At 39.9% G+C, this 26,228-nt stretch overlaps 1 protein-coding gene across 1 annotated transcript in view; it reads left to right on the plus strand.

Moving 5' to 3' along the window:
• The window catches only part of stx8 (syntaxin 8), a 49,401-nt gene that overhangs the window by 4,558 nt on the left and 18,615 nt on the right, over positions 1–26,228 (plus strand). Inside the window, exons 5-6 of the mRNA XM_080030074.1 lie at positions 656–789; positions 1,466–1,558. Of these exons, the coding sequence (XP_079886200.1) occupies positions 656–789; positions 1,466–1,558 (227 nt within the window). The remainder of the gene's footprint in view (positions 1–655; positions 790–1,465; positions 1,559–26,228) is intronic.

Consider the following 26,228-nt stretch of genomic DNA (forward strand, 5'->3'; position numbering starts at 1 on the left):
CATGATGGGGAGTTTTAAGATAGAAGAATATCTTTCAAACCACACAGCGGTGTTTAGCACAGTACAGTACAGTACACTACAGTAGAGTACAGAGTGCTCTTTGGTTTGTTACTTCATCAGACCAAAACCTCCCCAGCAGTCCACAGTTCTGTGACAGATTAAAACCAGTGTTGACACAGTACATGAGCTGACCTGGTATTCTTCACCAATTCCAAAAACTTAAAAGAGAAAATCTAGTAAATACAGTAAATACCTTTTTTTCCTCTGATCTAAAGGGTTTTGTTGTTCAAAAGAGTCAAAGAAGTACTAGTATTTAAAGGGGAACATGCCTTGTACAGATGTGTTTGTTGTACGAGTTGCACACGTGCATTGCACTCCTATGCCAACCAAGACATATTGCCTGTGTTTACTTATATAGCTTAAAGTCACTGGTGCACGTTGAGTGTTTTAGACTTTTGAGCTAGAATGTTGATTGACAGACCAAAGGGCACCTTTCAGCTGTTTTGTGCTGTTTTGTTGATTCATCTTTTACTTACTTTTAACAGATGATGTCCTGCTTGTTTAATGGTGATTCCATGGTCTCCAAAACACATTTGAACATTTAGTTATGGAAACCATTTTGTAAAGTAAGCAGTGTTATGATGATATTTCACAGGTCGACGTTGATGGCCGAAGGGGCAGGAGCGAGTCGAGGTGTTGCGGCCAACCCCTGGCTGGTCAACGAAACAGAGGAGACCACAGGGCTGACCTTTGGAGAGATCAAACAGCAGCAACACCGGATCATTGAAGGTGATTAGTCATGATTGAATTCATTTTAAATGTGATTTACTTATTAAGCACTTTTACTTTAACAAACACAGTGCTTCACAATTTGTCATTAACACATTCACACACCTGTCTGTCTGTCTATCTATCTATCTATCTATCTATCTATCTATCTATCTATCTATCTATCTATCTATCTATCTATCTATCTATCTATCTATCTATCTATCTATCTATCTATCTATCTATCTATCTATCTATCTATCTATCTATCTATCTATCTATCTATCTATCTATCTATCTATCTATCTATCTATCTATCTATCTATCTATCTATCTATCTATCTATCTATCTATCTATCTATCTATCTATCTACCTACCTACCTACCTACCTACCTACCTACCTACCTACCTACCTACCTACCTACCTACCTACCTACCTACCTACCTACCTACCTACCTACCTACCTACCTACCTACCTACCTACCTACAGAGGCCAAATCTTTTCTCCCTCTTTTTTAATAATACGAGAAATAAGATTAAAAGGGTAGAAGCACTGAATGACTTACATGTGGCACTGTGAGCTGTGCTAGCCTGGACCACAACAGCCATTCATTCCTATTCCCCAAATACTTGCCTTATTAAATCACAATTACATTATATTGTATATAATGTAACTCTTTCCTCGCTCTTCACAGCCCAGGATGCAGGCTTGGATGCACTAGCAGCTGTCATCAGCCGACAGAAGATGATGGGCCAGGAGATTGGCAATGAGCTGGACGAACACAATGGTAAGGTTTGATTTGCATGCGCGTCTGTCCGTATGTGTGAAAGACATTCCAGACGCATTACACACCGCATTGGGAAAGCAATCAGACATACTGTACATGCACCGCAATGGAACGACTTGCCTCATGTAACTTTCCGGACAGATACTCTCTCACACCCCCACAACACTGACAAATTTAGTGTCACGCACGCACGCGCACACACACACACACACACACACACACACACACACACACACACACACACACACACACCACCATTGTTGGTGCGACTGACCTCACGTTCAGGTCGTGACCTGTCTAGCAACTTCTCCTTTGTCATAAATCCCGCATAGCAAAGTGACCTCTCTCTTCATGCTACTTAAATGCGCCAAAAAAACTGTAGGAGTTTTGTGTTCTGGAATGGGATCTGCTCCGAGATAATGGTGCTCTTGAGTTATTTCTGTCCTAAAGGCCTCTCATGGGTACATAAATAGCTCCCATCACAGGTGGAATCTGCCATACGGAATGGAGCCCGTCGCTCCAGACAGTGTTTAAGCTCACCCAGGCGCTATTCGAGACACAAGACTCGGGGACGATCGTCTGTCAGCCGGTGAACAATCAGATCCTTTAATGCGTGGCTCTCAGAAGCCTATTGCAGATAATAGGCCTGAGAGTGTTACCTTACAAAGTGGATGTACATATATTCCTATCGTTTTATTTTATTTATTTAATCATGAGCGCTTTCTGTAATGTTTACACTGACAGTGAGCCCAGAACATACATTAGTCTGTCAGCTTCTCCTCTGACAACCGGGGAAGGGAGGGAATAACTTCATAGTCCAGATACTGCAAGTCAATACAAGAGGATAGTGGATGATAAAGCCTACAGCAGTAATCAAAGAGGTGAGCCTGAGTGACACTGGATTGGGGACCATTTTATTTGCCATAGACACATTTAGTAGTAGGATACTTGATATTTCTCTCTCCCATGGCTAGCCAATTTAAACTTAAAATATTCAGATTGAGGGCCTCTGTAATTATTTGGTTACTTGATATTGCTATACGGAGTTGTAATGTTAGAAATAAACAACTGATATAGCCTAAATCTCATCAGAAACATTGCTGGGCTTCATAAAACTAATTATTAAGAGTCTTACAAACACCAAGTTCAACTAAATAGTTATGAATTGTCCTTCATTTTTCCGTGGATCCCTAACTATCTGGAGTAGTCCTCACGCACCTACATCAAAGGCAGTTATTGTCTGTTTTTTTTTACCCAGTTGGGAAAAGAAGGCGTTGTCCTATCCTGTAATATCCTGTCTGAGTGAGCAGTCCTACCCAAACAAGTCCAGAGGTTGCCTAACACAGACAGAACTCGGCGCGGAAACAAATGACCTTCCCTTTCTGCTGGGAAAGAAATGGCAGATGTTCGGTCGACACCGATGGGAGAAGGGAAGAGAGAGAGAAAGGAAAGCTGATTGTTTCAGCCCGCTCTCCTGTTACCGTATTGAACTAGAAATGGATCATTGCTCTAATGCTCCGACTGGCGTGGTTCTCTTCTCATCCCTTTTCAGCTTGATGTCATTGTTTCCAATAATATGAACATGAATGTGTGTGAGAGCTGTAACTGAGATTTACACCAGTTTCCAGCACAAGTGGGCTGGAAGGAAAGCATGGCTTGTCTCTACTCCCGTGTTTGGTCCCCACATGACTCTTAAATGTACATTTGATTGTAACTCAACTCTTTATGTCTGTGAAGGCCAAAAATATCTATGCCACCTGTGGGTATTGTAATACAACCTGTACAAATATGTAGAAGCCCACACACATTTCCACCGGTATTCTTGGTAAAAATGAGAGCATGTCTTCTTGTTATTGTGATAAGCATAACAGATACATATACACTGCCTAATTTTTTTTATTACAACATATATTCATGGTGCATGGAGTGTAACTGGTCCCTGTGTTCATGGTTGATAAAGTGTAGATTTAGAATCTCCACGTGGACTGGTCCAAGCTTCACACAGTCTCCCATGGATTTCAAACCACAATTAACGGCCAAGCTTGGGGTTTATAAGGCCTGCTGACACCAGTTAATGATTCACAGGGCTCACAGGGCTCTGGCTCTTCCGCAGCTTTTCTTACTGTTTCTTTCCTTTGTGTGTGCTTTGCTGCATTTCCATCTCTCATCCCACTCCATGTTCTCCCGTGCACACTCGTTTCTTTCTGTCCTTTCTCTGCATCCTCTCATGCTGAGTTATGGGAGTTATCTGGGTTCCTTCGTGTTTGACAGTGTGAAGAATAAGGGTGTACCACGATTCATAAATCAAGGATATGCTTTAAGAGTCTCCTTAGTGTCTAATTGTGTAGTGCACACATTCCCATATTGCCTGGTTTAGGGTGACTGGCTTTGACCACACTCAAATAATGTATATGTTCACGTATTAATGTATTTTTTTTTAAAGTGTGTGTAGGCAGTATCAATATGCAGTTCAAAGTGCATGTGCTTTTGTACAAACCTAGAAAGCGGTTCCCCGTAACAGAGACATGCCCAACAATCATGTTTTGGAAGTCTGTTGGGCAGAATTACCAACAGTTTTTTGTCAGAGATAAACTGACACATGATGGTGTTGGTTGAATTGTTTCATCAGATTTGAACAATTACATGCTTTAAGAAATATGCAGCTGATCACAAATAATGATCTGGAGCCATTGGGCAATTTATAAACCAAATATAAAAAAACAGCAATTAGAAGTACATTTTCCCTTATTCTTATTAGGCTTACCAATTTGCAGTGTATTTGTACTTGTGCAATCAAGGCAGTTGTATGCATTACAAAATACAATTTGTTGGAATATATTTAGAGTAAGTTCAAGAAGAGAATGATATGCCTTTTTCCATCATATGCCTTTAGGCTATACCACTCCAAATATCCATCCCTCTCTCCAGCTCTCTTCGGTAGTAATCACATATGTATAGCTTACATTTTATATCCTTGTTATCATATCAATAACTTGGCCTGTGTTTCAAGTGTGGCTTGTCCGAGTGCTGTTTTGAGACTTTGAGTCTCAATTAATTAATGTTTCCTGTATTCAAAAAACAAAAATTACTGGAATATTTTTCATGTAGACTTTCAATTGTAGGTTCTGCATTTCTTACCGATTTTAAATGTCATAATCGACAGTTTAAAAGGAAAGGGGTATAGTGTAATGTTGTTGGAGATGAAGGGAGAATTGATTTTTTTTGGACTTTCCCAGTATTCAGCAGGGGGACGGCAAGGTTCCTTGTTGATGTTGACAGTGGGCAAGTAACCTTAGCGACTGACTGTCTTGTAGGGTTCCTTTCCCCCCCTGATCACTGTACTGAAGCAGTGTTTTCCTATAAATAGATTAAGCTCTTTGTAGTTTGGCTGCTTAAGTCTAGCTCATGACCCAAGTGCAGTGGAGGTTGCAGTCATTTCCTTTTTGAGAAACAAATCCGGCTGAGGTCAGCAAGGAAGATGACCCTTTTTAGAGGTTTAGAGATGAACCCAAAGCCCCCACTTACTCCTCTCTCAGTCTCAACTGCATCAAATTCGACTGAAAAGTAAAAATGTGTAAGCAGACCAATTACCTCAGTTTTAGTCTTTACTTTATGGCTCATAACAGTAATCCATTGCACACTGAAGAATTTCCCATCTCACTTGCCAGTCATAACAAAAAGAGAAACTCAATCATTATTTTTAGTGTGTTAAAATTTGTTAAATGATGTGCTATCATCAAGTATTTTTATGTATTTTTCTTACATAATACCAAAGATTAGTATATTTTTCATTTCCAAATTAAATGTTGCAGAAAATTGTCCTGCAAATACCAACTGAAATGGCTTGCATCAGCAGTAGACTCATTTCTCACAGAGAAAGAGCAACATTAATTAACTTTATTAGTGTTGATACTTCTCAGCTTGTGGCCTGGAGCAATGACATCAGTCCATGTCAATGTATTTTACTTGTGAGTGACTGACCCTGGCTAGCTTGTTAAAGTTGCTTCTTTTTGAAAGGGATGGCGATAGTTTGAGACTTTTAATTTTTAGGAGGTTCTTTGATATGGATTTGCTCGCTGTGAAATACTACAGCTATGATGCCATGTCCTATTAAAACTCATGTCAAAGGGCAGGTCCATTTTCAGGTGTTTCAGCTCTGCTTTTGGCCTCATCAGGATCAGGTATTATATACTTACTGGTCCAATTTAATGAATGAATCGTTCATTAAAAGTAATTTTTTCCTAATAACTATCAGCATGTTTGAAGTTCAACAGGAGTTTCCATCTCAACTCAATCAGCCCCTCAGAGTTAACCACACGTAAACCATTCACATTAATCAAGTCAATGATTTATTCCTTAATTTGGTCAAGACCTCCATACCCATATGTTGAATAGACCTCAGTCCTCTCTCTGACAACTCTAGTAGATGTGTTCTCTCATTAACTTTCACAACCACCATGGCCTTTCAGTGGACTGTCCCCCCCCCCCCCCTCCATCCTTGATACAAATTATTTGGGGCCGCTTGTTATTGCTAGGCAAACCCTATCTTTATTGAAAACTCAGTAACAGACACTAAGTGTACAGCATATCCGGGACTGGAGAGAAACACACCCTCATTTGGATCGGGACCTTCTGGAACCCATTTTAGTTGGATGCAAGAGATTTTCCTTTTGGCACTGCAAAGGGATTTGACCACATGTGCAGTCTTCTTGTGACTTAAAGCCGGTGATGAGAAAAACATATAACTTGTTTCTGCTTCACACAGTAGCAGCTTGGTTCTAGTAGGCCTAGTTAAATTGTGTGTTGTCTAGTAAAGGGCTTTGTTGGGGGCACTTTGGTCAAGCCAAACCTTCAGCCATTGTTACAGATTTAGGATATCAGGATGACAAGACAGATAGGGGTTCCCCCATAATGCAATTTAGAAATAATAATCTACCTGAGCTAGACAGCTCTTTCAAAACACTTATGTGACAATATTCAATCATTATCATCTTAATAACGGACATTGACCACCATCAACAACAGACTGTTTGGTAGACAGTTACCTTGTAGCTTTAGGTTTTTGTTCTCAAAGACCCGGGAGCGCAGTCTCACGATTGTTTTGTGCTTGGATGTCGCCATAGTTTTGGCAGTTTGAGGCAAGGATGCTGCAGAGGTAGCAGAACTGGTGGACGACCTGTAGCTCATATACGTAGTGATAGTTGTTGTCTTGGTGAAGCATTTTTGCTTGAACTAAGTTTCAATCCCATCATCATCAGCTTGAAGGGACTAATGTGCAAGGAGAGTTACTGCTGACGGAGGAAGACTGAAAATCACTCGAGCAAGTGCACAGCCCTGCTTCACCTCTACGTGGATGGGGAAGGGTGGGGATGTTTACACCGGTGAACACACAGGCTTGCATGACAGAGTGTAGTTGTTGAAGGGTGCTCAGAAATTTGGGTGGTACCCCTAACTTTGTGAGGATTTTCCAGAGTGCCTGCCCGTCAACTGTGTCAAAGACTTTGGCTAGATCCAGAAAAGCAATGTAGGGGAGAACAAGTAGGCACACTTTTTACTCTAGTGAGAATTGCTCATCACCAAAACATCTGTCAATAGCCATTCCTACATTAAATTGAAGCTTAAGGTGTTGGCTAGAAATGTGTGTCTCTCTTTTTTTCCAACTTATTGTAATGAAGAAGTAATTTACCATCAAAGACACTCTGACACATTGTGACAACCAACCCCATCAAGGGGTCGGTTGTCACACACTATGGGGTTGTTTGTCACAATGTTATCTTAATGGGAAAAATCTTAAAAAGAAGGCAAGGAGGCAGGACCAAATTTGAATGTTTAATTGCATTGTCAAGTTGACAAATAGGCCTACATAACGTTCTGTAGCCTTGGCAGCTGGTCTAGTTTGGGATGCACTGGGTTGTTTTGATTTTGTTGCCCTTTTTTCTTTTGCTTGCTAGCTGCCTTTTCCTGCTCTATTATTTCCTTCTCTGGGGTGTCAGTGAGGATACAGCTTGACAATTTCTTTCGTTATTGGGTTCCTTTTCTGGCTGCAGCCTTGAGATAACATGTGACAACCAACCCCCCAAAAAATTTGACGACCAACCCCAACTTGAATTTCTTGCTAGCATCAAGGCCAACAACCATCTGACAACTAATTAGCTTGCTAACCACAATCTAAACTATAGTTTACCCTTCACACTTTCTGAGGGTAACAAGTGTTTTGTTATAAACCCATTGTGTAAAAGCCTAGAAGAAAAATACTGAGAAGCAAAATATTTGGAATTTGACATGAAAAACACAAAACATCCTCTCACCTGAAATGCAGCAGTCGAACTCCAAGGAAGTCTATGTATGTGACCTCTGATCCCAATTCTGGACCTTTTTTATATCAACATTTCAGAGCTAGCGCGCTCTGGTGGCGAGATATAACGAATGTGACATCCAACCCATGTGACAAATTACCCCGTTCTCCCCTACAGGTCTTGATTTTGCTCTTTAGCCTTCTCTTTGAACTACTTGGCAACAAAGGTCATGTCCCCTTTTCTATGGCTTCTAGCACCTTCCCAGCGACAGAAGAGCCTAATTTGGACAGCACAGATTAATGCAATCTTAGAATATATCATCTATTAAGACTTGCTCATTGTTTTACCAGTCTTTGTTTTTTATAATGCCTAAATATGAGCTACATAAGGAAATATAATTATTGGCCGTTTCATTAAACTACTTACTCATGTGAAACTCTACCAAAAGAAAAATAAGTACAGAAAAAAAACAGTTACTTTAATACGCCAAAATATCCTGGCTACCTTTGTAATTGTGATTTAGTTCATGTACATGTGTTGTTTCCATTATTCCGCACTTACCATTCAGGGGTTTAATGTGTCATTCCTGGACTTGTTAAAACAGAACACATGGCCACTGCAGTTTTTCAGTTTGTGACCTTGTGTGCACTTTTAAAGCATTTTGTCACCCAGCCTGATTATTCTTTATCTTAAGATATACTTATGTTACTTTCCAAGTGTCCTGTCTGTAAGTAAGCCAGCCGCTTATTAAACAGAATAAGCTTGTCTCCTATGGACTGGCTAATAATTAGATCGCTGATTTGATTTTGTGTCGGCATGTATAGACCCCAAGCTGGACAGCACTAATGACTCCCAAATAAACAGAGTGAGAGGAGAGAAGCACTAACTGCTGACATCAGCAGCCGTCCCAGAGAACATGGCCCTGTGCTTGCTTCTGCTTTTCAAACAGCTCGGTGAGCAAATAAACCATACTAACGATGGCACTCGGAAAGAGTCGGTGTGATTAGATCTGTAGATTGATTTATTGTTTGTTTGATTCGCTCGGTTTGAAAGTGTGACTGGTAGTAGTGAGTAGTGTTTTCCAGACGGCATGAGAGTCTTCAAAATAATGTTGTCATCAGAGGAATGTCAAGCTCCCAATGAGCCGCGAAAGTGAGCCCCATTCTGTGTGACCACCAGATTGGCTGACTTATGTTTGACTTTGTGAATTATATTGAGAACCATAAATGATGGAGGGATTACTCACCCACACTATAATATTCGTTGGTCTCATTTTTCACATAAATTTGCCAACTTTCGACTCGAAATTCCACTTACTCTACAGGTTAGATCTGTACTGTATGCTAATTATCTCTATTTGCTTTGCTTTTTATTGAGTTCTGCATTTGTTTCTATTCTTAATGTTGATTAAGTAATACTTTTTTTTCAAAATATAGACTACCAATAAATTGGTCCATTAACAAGTAATCATAGGCACAATGTGGTGTATTACAATTGCTTATTTGGCCTGCCTGGAGTGTCCAAAAAAAGTGTCCAAATACATGGTTTGATAAGGACACAAGCAAATCTTCCCAATACTGCGATATAGTTATGAGTAGGGAAGAGTAGGGTAAAGTGATACACTTATTACATGTGCTCCCCTCTAAACGAGCTAAAATAATTCATCAGTCAAAATTACACATTTCCCATTAATTCAGGATGTTTCCTAGCAATGGAAATATCAGAATCTATTCAGGATGAACGGCAGTGAGAATATGATTGTTTAAAAAAAGTTTACCCCAGCTTAGGGGTAAACTTACGGGTAAACTTAGACAGACCCAGCTTAGGGGTAAACTGAGACAGACCAGTGAAATCAAGGGGGTAAACTGATCAATTTTCTTTCCCCACTCTTAAACTACCATAACAACACATGTTGTTAGTTAGAATCCTGACAGCTAGCTTAAACTAAATATTCCAGAACTAATGTCGGACTAGTAACAGAATAATGGGGTTTGGTCAATTAAGCAAAACATATTTTTAAACACTTGAAAGTAACTCTGGTCAAATACAACATATAATTCATAATGTTTTAATTAACGTTCAAATGACAGATAGAACCAGTTAGTTTAAAACACAGTCTGGGGGTCAGAACACAAGACCCCGCCAGGACACACCAGTCCGACTACCCGAAAATGGAGTTTGCCGATTCAGGCAGCTCCAGTCTTCCCTTCGCGGCCAAAAAAGTGCAAAGAACACACCAAGCCGACTGCTGACTTTCAGTACGCTCTGCGCTTGCGCGGGACGTAATGTCTCCATAACAGCAGGCGGCGCTAATCTGTATTGTGGCCCGAAAAAATACGGAAGCCGGAAATGATGGGACGGCTCTCTAGACCATAAACATAGATAGAAATACGTATTTATATTTCTGGACCATAAAGAGCACAATTTTTAGCAGAGAGTGTCGAGCATGGTGTCGAGCAGTCAACAAGGGTTGATGCATATGAGTACTCGCTGAACGAAACAAACAAACACATTAAAACAATGGCTAACTGTTGTTAGCTGTTTGTGCTACCCTCCTCACTTCCGGGCTTCACTGATTCGCTAGCCCTCCACAAATCAAATTGCTCCAACTGAAAGACTGCCCGCCCGACGACATCTACGACGGCGATTATCGGGCCGGTGTGTCCGGGCCTTTAGAGCCAGCTAGTGTCTGGGGATCAGAGCAAAGGACAATCAGAACTCACTAGAACAGCCTGGGACACAGAACACAGGACTGGGCCCACCAGTCATTTTCCATCTTTTGAGTCTTTAATTTATATTTTTCTGCATTTGTTTTATTGGGATCATTCATTTAATAAAGACATATTGAGTCCATTGATGTTATAGGTCACTCTCCTGTCCCCCACATACATACCTGCCAAACCATGCCTTTGCTGACACCCCTTCAACCATTCAACCCCCACCTCCGGCCCACATTGTGTTTTGTCTTATTCAAACTAGTCTCCTTGCTACCTTAAATGTAATGGATTCATTAAAAGAGGGCACATACACTGTCTCACTTTGCCCCACAGCATTTGTGTCACTTTACCCCACTGCAACAATTTGAGAAAAAACTACCTCTCTTAACAATTCAGGCTAATCTTCAGTTATCATCCCATGGTTGCATATGTTGGTAGTTCATCAACATGTGTGATAGAAGTGTTTCTACCTGAATCAATTTGCTTTGACACAACAGTTGATTAAGCTGACAGCAAGAAAAGTTACTTTAACGTGCAAAAAAAACATTTTTGTGATAAAAAACATGCTTACAACACCACCATGAGGTCCTCTCCTCTCCTTCATGGCCAAGGTGAAATGGGAGGGGCTTGAAAACATAATGCTCACATGACCAAAAATGTGTTCCGTTGCCTAGATACAGGGGGTGTCTCACAATACCGATGTCTCACATTACCCCGTTCTCCCCTACATCAGAATCGGCATAAGAAAAACATTCTGTACCAAGGTGCTGGAAACTTAGTAAACACAGGTGCACAGAGAAAAACTTACCTGTAGCAAAAGTTAACACAACGTTACAGTTTTTTTCGATTGCTAACCCACAGTGGGCACAACTGTAGCTCAATGTGCAAAACTCTAACTACAGTCTGCACTACCAACAGTCACTGGAGCTGAACAGTTCACTTCACCTGCAAAATAGGCTCAGTGCAGCAAACACTATGAACCAGCCTCATTCAGAACACACTCAGAGTATAAACACTAGCATCAAACCCCAATACACAAATGACAAACTTTTAATCTTTAGAGTTTGAATAATTTGAGTTACTTCACACAAATAACGTAATATTTTCTTTGATGAAAGAGTGAAATTATTTCACATGAAATTGTTTATTTTATAACATACCAGTTATGTTTAGGAAAACAAAAATAAATGAAAATCAGAAGTTTGCTTCAATGATACACATTGTGTATATTTTATTGAAAACATTTCCAAATGTAGTATTTATTTGTGTAAATATTCTATAATTGTAATACATAAATCAATTACTGCAATGTTGTCATTTACTGTAAGGATGCAACTCTAAGCTGTTTGTTTGCTGGAAAATTCGTATTACAGATGCAATTTTAGATTTTTGCAGATTGGGTTGCACTCTCAACCCTGCCTCTCTCGATGAGAGACCATGATTCACAACAGGGTTTTCAGTGTAGCCCTTACTGTATTTCATCAGACATTACAGCTCTATGTCTTCTAGGTCTTCCTCCACACATCCACACTCTCACTGCCACTCTTCTCCCTCCAACAACATGTCTTCCTTGGTCCATTTCCCAAAAAATATATATTTTTGAGCTTTCCCTTTATACTGTATATATGTTCACTAACAAGTCTAAAACAAGACATCTTAGTTTTTCAGTTGAAATTGCAATCCGCAATGTTTGAAATGGCATTCATTCTGTTTTGAACGTGTGGTTTACAGTTGGGCGCAGTGTGTTAGCATTTGAAAAAAGTGCTGGAAATCCACAGTTTTGTGCAGGCTGTGGTTAAGCCATGAGATAGGTGTGTAGAGTTTTGAAAATTGTGTTTAAGCAATGAAAAACGAGCTACAGTTTGGTCCGAATGAACTGCTGCTGTGCATACTGTTGTTAGAGTTTTGCACATGTCGCTTCAGTTGTGCCCACTGTGGTTTAGCAATCGTAAAAAACTGTAATAGAAGAAAAAAAAGACATAATTTGATAATCTTCTTTTTTATCTATCACATTTTGTTTTACAATTCCCCTCAGAGTGTTAGAGACATCTTTGCAACTTTCTGCACTTTTTCACAGATATCAATATCATGAAACCTATCAGTTTGGTTCTTATTAACTTTCTAAGGAGTTATTTGGGAACAGTAGATTAAGATTCCAATTTGTGTCTCTCACAGAAATTGTGTTTTAAATACTTCTCAGATGTGGCCAGATAAAAACGCTTTTAGAGTGTTAAAATGCAGGTATCTAAAGACCATTTATTGTAGTGTACTTGATTGAGACAATATAGCGTACTAAAGTTGCACTGTTACCAGCTAGACCAAAACTCCTATGCTACACATTCTAACCAGGGTACAATCAATCATGAGTACTAGTGTCCTTATTTCTCTATCTATCTACCCAACATCCATCTCTGTCTGAGGAAAGTTGGTGCCACACTGGTAGCGTTGTGGAGAATAGGGGGCTACCCTCCTCTCCACAACTCTACCAGTGTGACACCAACAATGACAATGAAGGACTTGGGCCACATAAACCGCCACCATGTGATGAATAATCCAGCTAATAAGCAGCAAGGAAATTAACCTTTTGGGACGCTAAAGAAAAACATCTCAAGACACTTCATCAATCACAACTTCTTTGTTTCCCTCATGGGATTGATGCCTTCCTTTTCCCTCAGAAAGCAAGGATTTTACACTTTAGTTCCCTACACTTTCTTGAAATGCAACCTGTTGTTGAACCCTTTTAGTTGTTGTTGGATGCCCCTGGTTGGTTTCAAACTTTGTCTTTTCTATGGAGTTTCAGATTAATGCCAGAAAAGTGTACAACACCGATCCTTAACTGATTGCACATGCTTTCATTGTATATAATTTATTCAGGGTCATCTTATGGCATCCTAAACAGTGTCTGATCAAAATGTGAACGCTTTGGGTGTCCTTTGGACTCTTTGGTGGATTGAATGAACAGTCCATACATTATAAGGTTGTCTGTTTCCTTATGGGGGTTTTCTGGCAGCCAGCTCAATGCCTGCAGCTTAATTTCCATAAACTCACTTCTTAATTAAAATAAATGTATGTCACTGACACAACGGAGAGAAAGAAGTTATACATGGCATTGATGATTAAGGTAGACGAATATGTTAAAGGCATTAGGACACATTTTTTATGAGGTGTTGCTTGTGTAAAGCCTTTCAAAGCCAAATGAGTTGAACAAAATAATGCATATATTTCTTGCCTGTATCTTAGAGAAAGCTTGTACGCAATGTTCTTAGTAGTAATACTACTTTTAACATATATATACGTATATGAATATATATATATATATATATATATATATATATATATATATATATATATATATATTTTAGATTATTCAGTTAAAGGTTTGTATGCCATTTACTTTGAATTGATGCTGTAGGAGGCTTTCGCCATAGAACCTTTCCCTCCTTCAAGCTTTCTGCTCTACGAGCTCCAAGGCTTTATGGCCTGATCATGGTTTTGATTCGTCTTGATACATCTGGAATAAATGTGTGGTGGTGGTGACAGTTGTTAGCAGGAAAGGCCCGATGTTTAAAAGCCAGTGGCAGACATTCTCAGACTGCAGGAAGAGAAAACTGATGTATGGCAGTAATAAAGGAGGGCAATTGTGGAGAGACTGTTTCTTCTTTTAAAGTCTGGTTTAGCAAAAGCCTGAGGATTCAATAGAGTTGCAGTAGTCAACCACTGTTATATTTGTGAGGGAGAGGTTCAAATATCACAGAACAATTGTTTGTTGTTGGCAGTTTTAGTACATCTGTACTCTCAACAAAGAAATTACATCAGAAATGTTCAGCAATAGTGACTTTGCACCCAGTGAATGATAAGGATCAACATGTTTGGTACTAGTTTTGTGCAAGATTTTTATCATCTATTTGCTATCAAACAATTCATTTCTCGTACAGTTTTTGGATCTCTTCTGATAGCACCTTGAGGTCTGAGTTTGAAACATACAGTGTATGGTTTGAAAGTGGTTGTATGTTTTTTTTTTTTGTGGTCTGCGTCATTGCAGAACTTGAGTAATAACGCACCGAAATCCAAACAATTTTGTGGACCACAGTGACTATGTTTCTCAGTACATTTGTGTAAGAGATATTATTGTACATTATGACCTATCCCCACCCCACAGCTCTATGGATAATATGATCCTTACACTGCATGTTGAAGAGCTGATGTTTCTTCGGGGTGTTTTAGCTTGAAATGGCCGAGGAGAAATTACTGATTTAAGTCCATTTTACTCAAGTATTGGCTGTTTAATACAACATTGGTGCCAGCAATTAAGAATCTAGCTCATTATTTTTTTTAATGACAAATGATAGCAGCAGGCACGTCTGTGTGTAATTTTACAAAATGCTTTTGGCATCTAATTTCAAGGTACAGGATATATTTGAGTTCAAAGAAAGAGGTAAAGAGTCCTTGACTTATCAAATTAAGTCACAAGTCAGCAGTGTCACGACTACAGTTTTTAAAATATAAAATACTACCCCAAATAATACTAAAACAACAGTTTATAACTGATTTTTTGACAGCAGCATGTTGGAAGGCTGTGAAACTGCCTAAACTGCAATCTAGATTACAAGAGAACCAGTCAAACTGCTAGCAGGTGGTAGGAGAGACAAATGGAGAAGGCTCTGTTGCCTGCATTTTTTGTCATAGTTATTGGGATATCAATGAATTCTAAAAATTGACAGGTTGAGGCACATTGACAGCTCTCTGTGCTTCTTTTTTTTTTACCACGACATCCTTCTATATGGTTTAAATGAGGTGCACGATTTTTGAGACCCCCTTTAAACCCTGAAATTCTCTGATGGGCTTACCTTCCCTGTCTTTCTCACTTGCACCGAACCACACATGTATTCAGATACCGCTGTCATTGTGTACATAATGACTAATGACTTAGAGAAGCCCAATATACATTATACAGTATAATGCAGGAGTGAGGTGTGGTCATTCCTGCTCGGCTCATCTGCAGACCCGGATCACATCCAGATGTCCACCAACAGGCCCGTGTAGAGACTGGGCGAGGTCTTTTCCCTTTCACTCCCTACTCCATCCATCCATCCATCCATCCATCCATCCATCCATCCATCCATCCATCCATCCATCCATCCATCCATCCATCCATCCATCCATCCATCCATCCATCCATCCATCCATCCATCCATCCATCCATCCATCCATCCATCCATCCATCCATCCATCCATCCATCCATCTTCCACAACACACACAGCCACCATGCTGGCAGACACAAGCTTTTTTCACAAACTATCAATTGTGTGTTATCCACTCAAACACATAGGCTAATAAAGAAGGGGGGGGGGAATTATAGGGAGGTATGATTTCACCGGTTATTTCCCACCACCATTTGTTAAGAGCATGACACAACACTTGGAAACAAACACTTGGGCTGTGTGTGTTCTTTGAAGGGTTTGGTTCTATTACCATGTCTTTGCGAATCCGCCTTTTTATTACAGTCTGAGTGGACATTAGAGGGGGTTTAGCTTGCATTATGGGCTTTACTTTGATGCCTTAACTGTCACATATTCTGCAACATTTACACTTTCTAACATTCATTTTATACCTACTAATATGAATCCATTAAAAATATAAACATCAGGACCAGGTCATGATGCATGATTTCAGATGTTTTAAACAGCTTTCACGATACATATAATGCATAGCAAATATTTTCAACTATTGTAATTAATAATTGAATTGGTAATGCAGAATTAGGCATAGTTGTTAACTGTGCAGTGAGTTTAATGCTTTCTATTGACATTTATTGGGTAATCTATTTACCTTTTTAATCATACATCAAAGCAAGCCAGTGCAATCAGGTACTGCCTCATTTCTTGACTCTACTTCTTGATGAAGCTTAGATCGGTCAATGTGATCAGAAGGATGTTGCAAATCTTCTACCAGACTGTTGTAGCTAGTGCTATTTTCTTTGCAGCCAGCTGTTGGGTCAGCATCATCAGAGCAAGTGACTCTAAGTCAAGAAGAAACTGTTAAGTTAAGAAACTGAAAAAAAAGAAAGCTGCAGCACCTAGCGTTGTATTTAGAGAGGAGATGTTGCACAAGCTGCTCAACATAAAAACTTATTGACAACTCCATGCACCACCTACAGAACCTTATGGTCAGACAACAATGTTTCAGTCAGAGTCTCCCTCAGCTTTGCTGTAATAAGGACCAGTGCAGAAGGTCATTCCTCACAATGGCTCTGAGAAGTTATGCATAATGCACATTAATGCACAATTCACTTTATATATCCACTCATAACATAAAAAATTCAAATAGTTATCTGACAAGCTCATACATTGCTCTATGCTTTGATAATTTTACCTTACAGTGCTTTATTGGAACTATACTTGAATACAGATGTAGTTACCGAAACCACTTTTCATCATTATTTTTTGTCAACACTGCTGCACTGTTTATACGGTCCTCCATTGCAGTCATTAAAACAATCCTACATTATTACTGTCAAAGAGAAAAACTTTACCCTTGACCAACACGTTGAACTGAATGTGTGTAGGAAGCAGTCATATGAAGACTATGAAGTTTCAGTTCTTACACAGATGTTACACTTTCCACCAGTCAGCGTTACCTCACTGGATCACCTGCTCGAAATGAGGATGTTATGATTTGACTCACTGCGCTTTTTTTTTTAAATGCAGGGACAACTCCACCACTATGTTGTTTTTTTGTGGGGGGAGAATTGCCTAGGTTGTGTGGTATGTGTACAATTTAACGGCAAGATGTTGATACTGTGTTGTAATTTTTCCCTGGAGAGCTCTTGCGGGCAGATTGTCCAGGGGAAGCACATTAGCCGCATGTGTTGGTGGTATTGGCGGTCGGGAAACCTCTGCAGTGTCAGCTGCCAGGTCCTTTGGCTCCGGGCAAAGGATTCCCTGCCATTTAATGGTACCTTAGACTGACTCAGGCTTGGCCCGGCAGGTTCCTTTTGGCTAGCGCAAGTGACAGAGGGAACAAATCTCCTTCTCTGTTTATTTAATTGCTAACTGCTCCGGTTTGGATGCCACGTTCAAAGGGCCGCCAAGCAGAGAGCTGCCTCGCATTCCCCTCAGCCTCAGGGTAACATGGGTCATCACACATAATGAGTGGAAGGACTTACTTTACTAAGTCTGCCTCAACCCAAAACCAGCACGTGGTTCCCATTTAAGCACAGGGGGAAGATTGCAGTGCACCTTCATCTGCTGGGCATTTTTATGTGTTTATGTGTGTGTATGTATATACATCTGTTCTTTAGCAGCCTGCACTCTGTGTGTGTGTGTGTGTGTGTGTGTGTGTGTGTGTGTGTGTGTGTGTGTGTGTGTGTGTGTGTGTGTGTGTGTGTGTGTGTGTGTGTGTGTGTGTGTGTGTGTGTGTGTGTGTGTGTGTGTGTGTGTGTGTGTGTGTGTGTGTGTGTGTGTGTGTGTGTGTGTGTGTGTGTGTGTGTGTGTGTGTGTGTGTGTGTGTGTGTGGCTGTGTGTGTGGCTGTGTGTGGCTGTGTGCACACAAATGAGTGTTTATGTTTGAGTGTAAGTGCCTAGTCAAAGTGTGAGATCATTGTGTTTGTACTGAAAGCCTACACCACATGTCCAGCACATGTTTTCAGGTTGTGACTGGCACACAGGCCATATTTATATCTGCATGAGGGGCTCAGAGGCCACTGGCCAGCGTGAGATGGGATGGAGACCGGAGTATTCGTCAGTGCTGGACCTCACACTCACGAAGACACACACACACACACACACACACACACACACACACACACGCAGGGAGTGTGCTAGAGAGCAGGGTGGGCTAATTTTACCGACGCACTGTGCAGAGACAGTGAGTCAAGGGAGTCTGAGATCTTTTTTAATTTCTTTTTGCATTTAGTGTGAGGGGGCGAGATGGAAGGAGGGTGAAGAAGGAAAACAAGACTTAAGAGACTTGGAAGAAATAATGAATGCACAAAAGAAAGTGAAATTAGACACAAATAGAGAATATTCTTTAATTATTTTTTTTAAGAATACTTTTTGGTGTTTTCACCTTTATTGGATAGTTTAAATCATATATTTGAAATGGGTCAGCGAGAGAGAGGGGGAAGACATGGGGGAAGTTAAACCCATGTTTGCTGCGACAAGGACTTAGCCTTAACGGTACATGCTCTAACGATGAGCAACCGGGGTGCCATAGAAGTGGATTTATAATGCTAAAATGTATTCTTATGGCCCATTTCATAACCGAGGTAACAGAGTGCTTCACACAAGGCAGCAAATTAAAATGACCACTCGGAGGCGACCCTGTAGATAGAGATCCCATTCCAAAGCATAAATAGTGTCAATAATGTCTAAACTATTTTTTTTGTTTGTTCACACACTAAGCTCAAATTATAGTTTTGAAGGGTATTTTGGTAACACTTTACAAAAAGGGTATTTTAATTAACTGTTAGTCCATGCTTAGTTAAGGCTATTAACGGTTACTTAAGGCTATGAAGGATTTGTAAATGCATAAGGTCGCATTAACAAACTGTTCATGCTTAGATATTAAGGGTTAGTTAATGCTTGGTTAAGCATGCACTATTCTTAGTTAACTAATGCTTTGTTAAGCATTAAGTAAGCATAACTGTTAGCTAATGCTTAATTAAGGCTTATTAAGCATGACTCGGAGGCGACCCTTAATTAATGCTTATTAAGCATTAATTATTCAGTGTTAACCATCAATTAGCAAACCAATATCCAGAGAAAACATTTTTCTTAAAAGGAAGAGAAAATAAAACCTAACAATAGTAATAAAGATAATAAAGATGAATTCAGTGGTCTCTAAAATTAATCAGAGCGATGGGGGCGAATAGTACAAAATAAAACCAACATTTGTTTGATATTTTGTCAACTTTTAAGCAACTTTTATGCATGCTTCAATGTTTATTAATTCCATTTTGTACTTGCATATTTGCACAAAGTCACTGTAGACATAACACACGTGTTGTTATGGCAATGGAGAGGTGTTTGACAGGAGAAGATTTAAGCAATATAGCTCCCTAACCTTCAAAGTGATACTGTACACATCTCCCCCATTAGAAACTGTTATGTCTTTAAGCATACTGCACAAATGTGTCAGAACCTTTCAAGTGGGAAATGCTTATATGCCCCACCCATTTCATCTGTTATCTGATAACCCTGCATGTTTGCAATCAGACAAGCAAAACCCAGGCTTAAAATTGCTAAAAGAAGACCATAAAAAAGATTTCAAAGCCTAGGTTTTCCCCCCCGACAGTTTAAATAAGAGGCCCTTAATTGGCCGCCAGTTTTTTTGTAAAAATGCCGCCATCCATTCTATGTTCTGAGGACTCCACATATCTCATCCGCTTGAATAAATGCATGCCCCTATAAATGCCTTTTGATCTGTTATCTAATCGTGCTCATCTGGCTTGAAACCAGCGTCCCCTTTTGTTTCCATTTCGTTAAGAGTTGGAGACAATCTGTGAGGTGTTCATGAGTTGTTTGAGAGTATACCTGCACTGTCCCGACTGAAGCGGATAAACACACACACACACACACACACACACACACACACACACACACACACACACACACACACACACACACACACACACACACACACACACACACACACACACACACACACACACACACACACACACACACACACACACACACACACACACACACACACACACACACACACACACACACACACACACACACACACACACACACACACACACACACACACACACACACAAAAAAAACATTTTTTAACATCATTTTTGGAGGTGGTTTATTAATATTAAGCCTTTAATTTGTTTTATGTTTACCTCATTGAACATTCTCTTTAAAAGCAAGGCAAATACTGGTTCTTTAGCAGTAGTCTTTTAGTGTGTTCATTCATTTATATTACGTATACCGAAATTATTTGTTACCCCAATTCATTAACACTTATAAAAGGATTTCAAGTGGTTCTAAAACTATCTGTGCTTTTGCATACAGGAACATACAATTTCTCGATTACTGCTAAAAAAAATTGTGCTGTGTTCACGGGGCACACTATACATTTTAAGCAGTAATTCAGAAATATACAATAATGTATTTAATTTAATAATTAGATTTTTTTCTGCTGCTTTTGATTCATTCACTTTCCTGAACTTTAAAATTTAATTCAAATTAAAAGAATCACAAGTTAAAATCAAGAGCCATGTCTCTGCTCCCCTCTTGCAGCCCACACAAAAACCCACTAGTGGGCAGTAGAGGCAGTGGCATGGCGTCACACCACACTACACCATAGTGATGGTCCTCAGCGAACCCTTGGTGTTTACACCTACTGACTGGAATGATTCATGGCTGTGTGTTCTGTCTTCTGGGGGATGGATGTGTTGTGGTATTGGAACGATCCACGTTTAGGGCGGATGAAGACGGAGTCACAGGATATCTCACATAGGATTTTTTAATTTGTTTAATTCCTCTGAGGGGGTTTCTTCTTCTCCTCCTGAAATTCGCACTTCCTCCTTTTCGCTCATCAGCTGGAGGAGCTTGCCAATCACATGGCAGCTGCAGTTGCAGCTGTTTGAAATGGATGCAACTCGTAGTGCGCTGTCACACTTCATAGCTACAGTAGGATGAAGATACTTGGACTCTAGTGTGTGTGTGTGTGTGTTTGTGTGTGTGTGCGCATGCGGTTTGACTGGCCTCCATGAATAAGAGTACAGTTAATCCCGAAATCCACAACATACTCTCTAAGATTTTCAGCAATTATGTGCATCTCATGTGCCACGCTGAAATGTCAAGTGTTCCCACCTATCATAATAGATGTTATTGGTATTCAATCAATACTACAGTTTTTTTCGATCGCTAAAACACAGTGGGCACAACTCTAGCTCAATGTGCAAAACTCTAACAACAGTCACTGGAGATGAACAGTTCACTTCACTTGCAAAATAGGCTCAGTTCAGCAAACACTATAAACAGTCCGCATTGAGATAAAACACACTGTCACCAATTCCTCCCAATATTTCTCTCTCACACATCTAGCCTTCTCTCCTACAATTGCGTAAGACATTTAAAATTTGACCACTCAATTGCTTCTGAAACAACAGTTTGATAACTCCTTTTAAAACAATAGTGCCATGGCCGAATGTGATGAAATTCAAAGACACGGTGATTACTCCATTTCTGTTTGAAGCATGCGCCAGGAGGCTGATTTGACCTGCTTGTTTTTATCTTTCTCTAAACCGCTTCTTATTGTTTTCCAGCTACTGATAGTCGCTCCTATCAGAAGTGTCTGTCATTAGGACTTTGAACTTAAGATTCATATTGAAAGAGTTCTCAAAATGACGCTCATGCACAGCGCATGATCCAAAGTAAAGTCCACCGTAGAGCCACAAACCCAGATTCCATCCCACGTTATCTGAGAATTTTCCAACAACAACTCTGTGATGTTTCATGTTCCGCATCCCCAGTGATCTGTAGCCGATAAATACCAGCTGGCCCTTAAATCAATTTTCCACAATAAAACATAACAGGAGGACTGATATAGCTCTGTATATCCTAATGCCCTTGTTATCCCTCAAAACAACAGCGTGGGTTAACACGAGAAGATGACTCTCCTTCAGTCTGGTCCACAAATGTTCGTCGGAAATGTGTCATATCCGGGAAGTTTGTGTGTGTGTGCCTATTAGGCTGTGCCTGTCTGTATAATGCTCATACACTAGTGTGTATGTAGTGGGTGCTTGTGTCAGCGTCTGTGCATGGGAGCATATGTGTCTCCATGCGTGTGAGTGCATTATGAGTGAAACAGGGTCTGGCATGAAGATCAAAGTCCCTCCATAACTCCTCAGTCAGTCAGTCGGCCAGTCAGCGTATTGCCAGGAAGCTCAACTCACCAAGGGTGTTTAGTTGGTAAACTCAGATAATTTCAATAAGAATAAAGTCGTTTAGTTACTAAAAAAATTGCGGCCTCTCTCTCTCTCTCTCTCTCTCTCTCTCTCTCTCTCTCTCTCTGTGATATTCTAACTATTCTATTAAAAACAAGATGGTCATATTCAAAAAGGATGAACGAAAAATGAATATGTAATGTAATTGAAAACTGCCATAGATGCTTTGATACAAATGTCAGTAAAAGTACTTTAATATTTGGTTTTATCATTTATTAGCAGTACTGTTACCAGATGGTGCAGTGTATAAACAGGTGAATGAACCAGAATCCAGTATTGCACTGTTCTCATGCCCTACGATATTAGTCTCATCCAATCAAATCAAATCGGTTTAATGAAAATTATTAGGGCCTAGCTTCTCAATATGTCACACCCTACTGAGTGTCCTTGCCAATGAAGTGTGATAGTAGTGATGAAGTGTAACAGCGGCTGGTTTGGAGGTGTCGTGCCAGTGACAGGGTGGTCCCTGCCTCACGCTGCTGGCACCCTCATGCTCATCATGCACACATTGTTCGGTGGCACCTGGCTTTAAGAGCCTGGTAATGATCAGACTTCTCCTCTTTGCACTTAAAAAAAACATTTTTAAATCATGGTTTTTGTTTTACCTCTTTGTAATAAACTGGTTATTTCAACTCATGTTCATTACATTCACTGTTGGTTGATGCCTGGCAATATGGGATGAGCAATGCCCTCAGAATTAGTCGCATTCAGTCAGAAGTGTATAATGTGGTATTGGTTCTCCTCATTGTTATTACTCCTTTCCTTTTTCAAGGCTTTTATTTTTTAATCTGAGGATGAAATTATTGGATATTGATCTTAATTAATTATCTCAAGGATTTCCAGCTGTCTTGAACAGCCCAGTTTTATACTGAAACTTATTATGGTCAACATATGCCCAGAAACCTTAATGACATCTCTTATTCTTCTGGTATGTTTTTTTCAGCAACTATCTTTCTTTCTTCTTTGTTTTTCTTGTGTACCGGTATGTGCATAGTGCTGATCATTTCCAGTCTTTGCAGACACAAACTCCTCAGGATGTTTAAAAAAGCTTGAGTGGCACTCTAGTCATGCAATGCTCCTGAAAAGGCCCACATTTCCTCCATTCAAGAATGGACTGAATTATTCTTTCTGTGCCAAACGATGCATTGGAGCATCATAGGATAGGCAACTATCCTATGATGCTCCATATATTACATATTTTCCAATGATCCCAGTGTTTCTCACATGTATGCAACAACTTACTTCTAGAAATAAATGTAAAGGAACAGAATATGTAAAAGCATCAGGCTGATAGAACAAGAGTTGTTGAGTAAGGTTATCACACAAAGCTGCCTGATAAATGTTCTAATTTTGGTAAACAGGCCTAGGATAGCAATAGCAAGATATTGATATTAGGAAATCTCGCTGTTGATTATTTGTGTCAAGAAACTTCCAAGGTCATTTTTGAATCCCACTGTCTTGTCATGCTTTTTATTGCACTAACATGTATCTGCATTCATAAATGCATGTGACTATTGGAGAAACACAATGTACACCTCCCACAGAATTCGGGTAGACTGCATACCCATAATTCACATGGACCCCACTTTGGAGTCTACGAAGTAAAACCCCAGTGGTATGTTCGTGCTAAAACTAAACTGGTGCGGAGATTTGTTCTTAATTTATGTCCTTTTCTTTGAAGTGTTTTCTTTTAAATGGAGGTTCAACTTCGGGAATTTCATTCATCAGATGGTCATTCTTGTCGGTGTCAGTCATGTGCAATGATGGATCTTTGGGTAAACGGAGTAGGGTTAGGGAGGTGAAACTGTCCATAGACACACAGCCGGTTTCTGTTTCAAATTGGCACACAAATGGTAAGAATTAAGGCTGGAAATTTGGCACCCACATGTGTAAAGATAATCAAAGTGGAGGGTCACTTTTCTCTGACCTTATTGGTGTATTTAAATAGTTCTTCATATATTTTTGAGTTTTTGTGATTGAAACCAAGTTTAAGGCCACTGATGACTCTCACTCGAGACTTCCCTCTACATTTGCCAGTGGCTCTTTTTCAAGTTCATTATGTTGTTATGTGCATGTATACTATTGTCATTGAGAGTCCCATATGCTGATTCATCAGAGAGTGAAATTGAAAGGTTACTTCTTTCAGCTGTCATGCTGCTAATTCTCTTGCTGGAATAGGGGAGTTACATTTATTCCAAGATTGACAAAGATAGTGCCAACACAACGTTTTCATTAAAATACCTTGTTGCCCCGCAATATGAATAAACAATACAACATTTTGATCATTGGCAAGTGTGGCCATAGGCATAAGCTGCATAAGGCAAGACGTGTATCATAACTCAGCTAGCCACTACTTTATAGAGGGAGAAACTGTCTAATGATGCAATAATGGATATTTTAACCCCAAAGTGTTGACCAGAGGAGCCTGTCAGTCTATTCTGATGGTCTCAGAGATTCATTGGGGCCAGGGGTGGGCGATAATGTCCAGCAGTGAGACTAATCTGTACACATGTGGCCCGGCACTTCAGAAGGCCAGATGTTGGAAGGGCGAATTGTGTGTGTGGTGATGCCCTCAAAAACCCCACCAGCACATGACATGTGCACGCATTTAGGCAGAAAGACACAAAAACAGGGTAGATGCTAAGAAAACATACTGTATGGACTTCACCTGTGTACCATTATTTATATGCACTACTGATCAATGAATAGTGTTATTGGAGTCTGTGTTTACATATGTCATAGGTCTGTCCTGATTATAAAATATAAAATCACATTTACTGTATGTTCTTAATATTCATTGATTTCTAACTGATCACATTGGTGTTGGACACCACAGCCGCATGCAAGTCATTAACAATCCATCACCAGTGTGACTGGTTTAAGAGTGAAGAGGAATATATTTCCCATTATGTATAAATAAACATTTTCTATTGTTGTTCTAGAAAATGCTTAGGAAAAGATATTGGCTGTGTTTAAGTGTCCTCGCTAACATGTCAGATTGGCCAAACACATTTTTTAAGATTATTTCTCTACAGAGACGTAACTTCTATAGACATTGCACTTCTTTTTTATTTTCTATATAATAATTCTAGTTACTTTTTTTGGCAGATATTCAAATGATTTGTTGGGTTTTGGTAAAACTCCCCCTAATCCTCACTCTCCGCAGACCCTTTGGGTACGTTTGTTTACAATAAGCAGCCGAAAGCACAAAAAAGAGAGAGGTTGAAAAGAAACCGTTCCAAGACTGTGCAACTTCTTGTAAATACCATAATTGCCCTGAGTTGTATCATCATGCTGAGTGCATCTGTGTGTGCCAAGTGAAGTTCCAGTTACATCTAGAGATGTGTGTGCTTTGGTTGGCAAAAAAGCCCTACCCTCTATACACAGTCAGTCACACCAGGGCCAATTGGTAACAGTTGTGGTCAGACCCCCCTGCATTACAACAAGGGATTCAAGAGTAGAGTTGAGTGAAAAAACTGTCTGTCTTTACTTTGCTCTTTCTCCGAATCCTCAGGAGAAATCATCTCTTGACTAAGCACAACAGAATTAGCCCCGCTGCACCAAGTCAAATTGCGTTAAAATCGCAGAGAGAAAACATGCATTTTCTCTGTACGCAATGCCCGCTCTGGGAACAAATCCTACAATAACACACAGAGTTAATACAGCACATCCTGCATCCACGCTGGGG

The sequence above is a fragment of the Ammodytes marinus genome (assembly GCF_949987685.1).
Source record: "Ammodytes marinus genome assembly, chromosome: 6".
Taxonomy (NCBI): domain Eukaryota; kingdom Metazoa; phylum Chordata; class Actinopteri; order Uranoscopiformes; family Ammodytidae; genus Ammodytes; species Ammodytes marinus.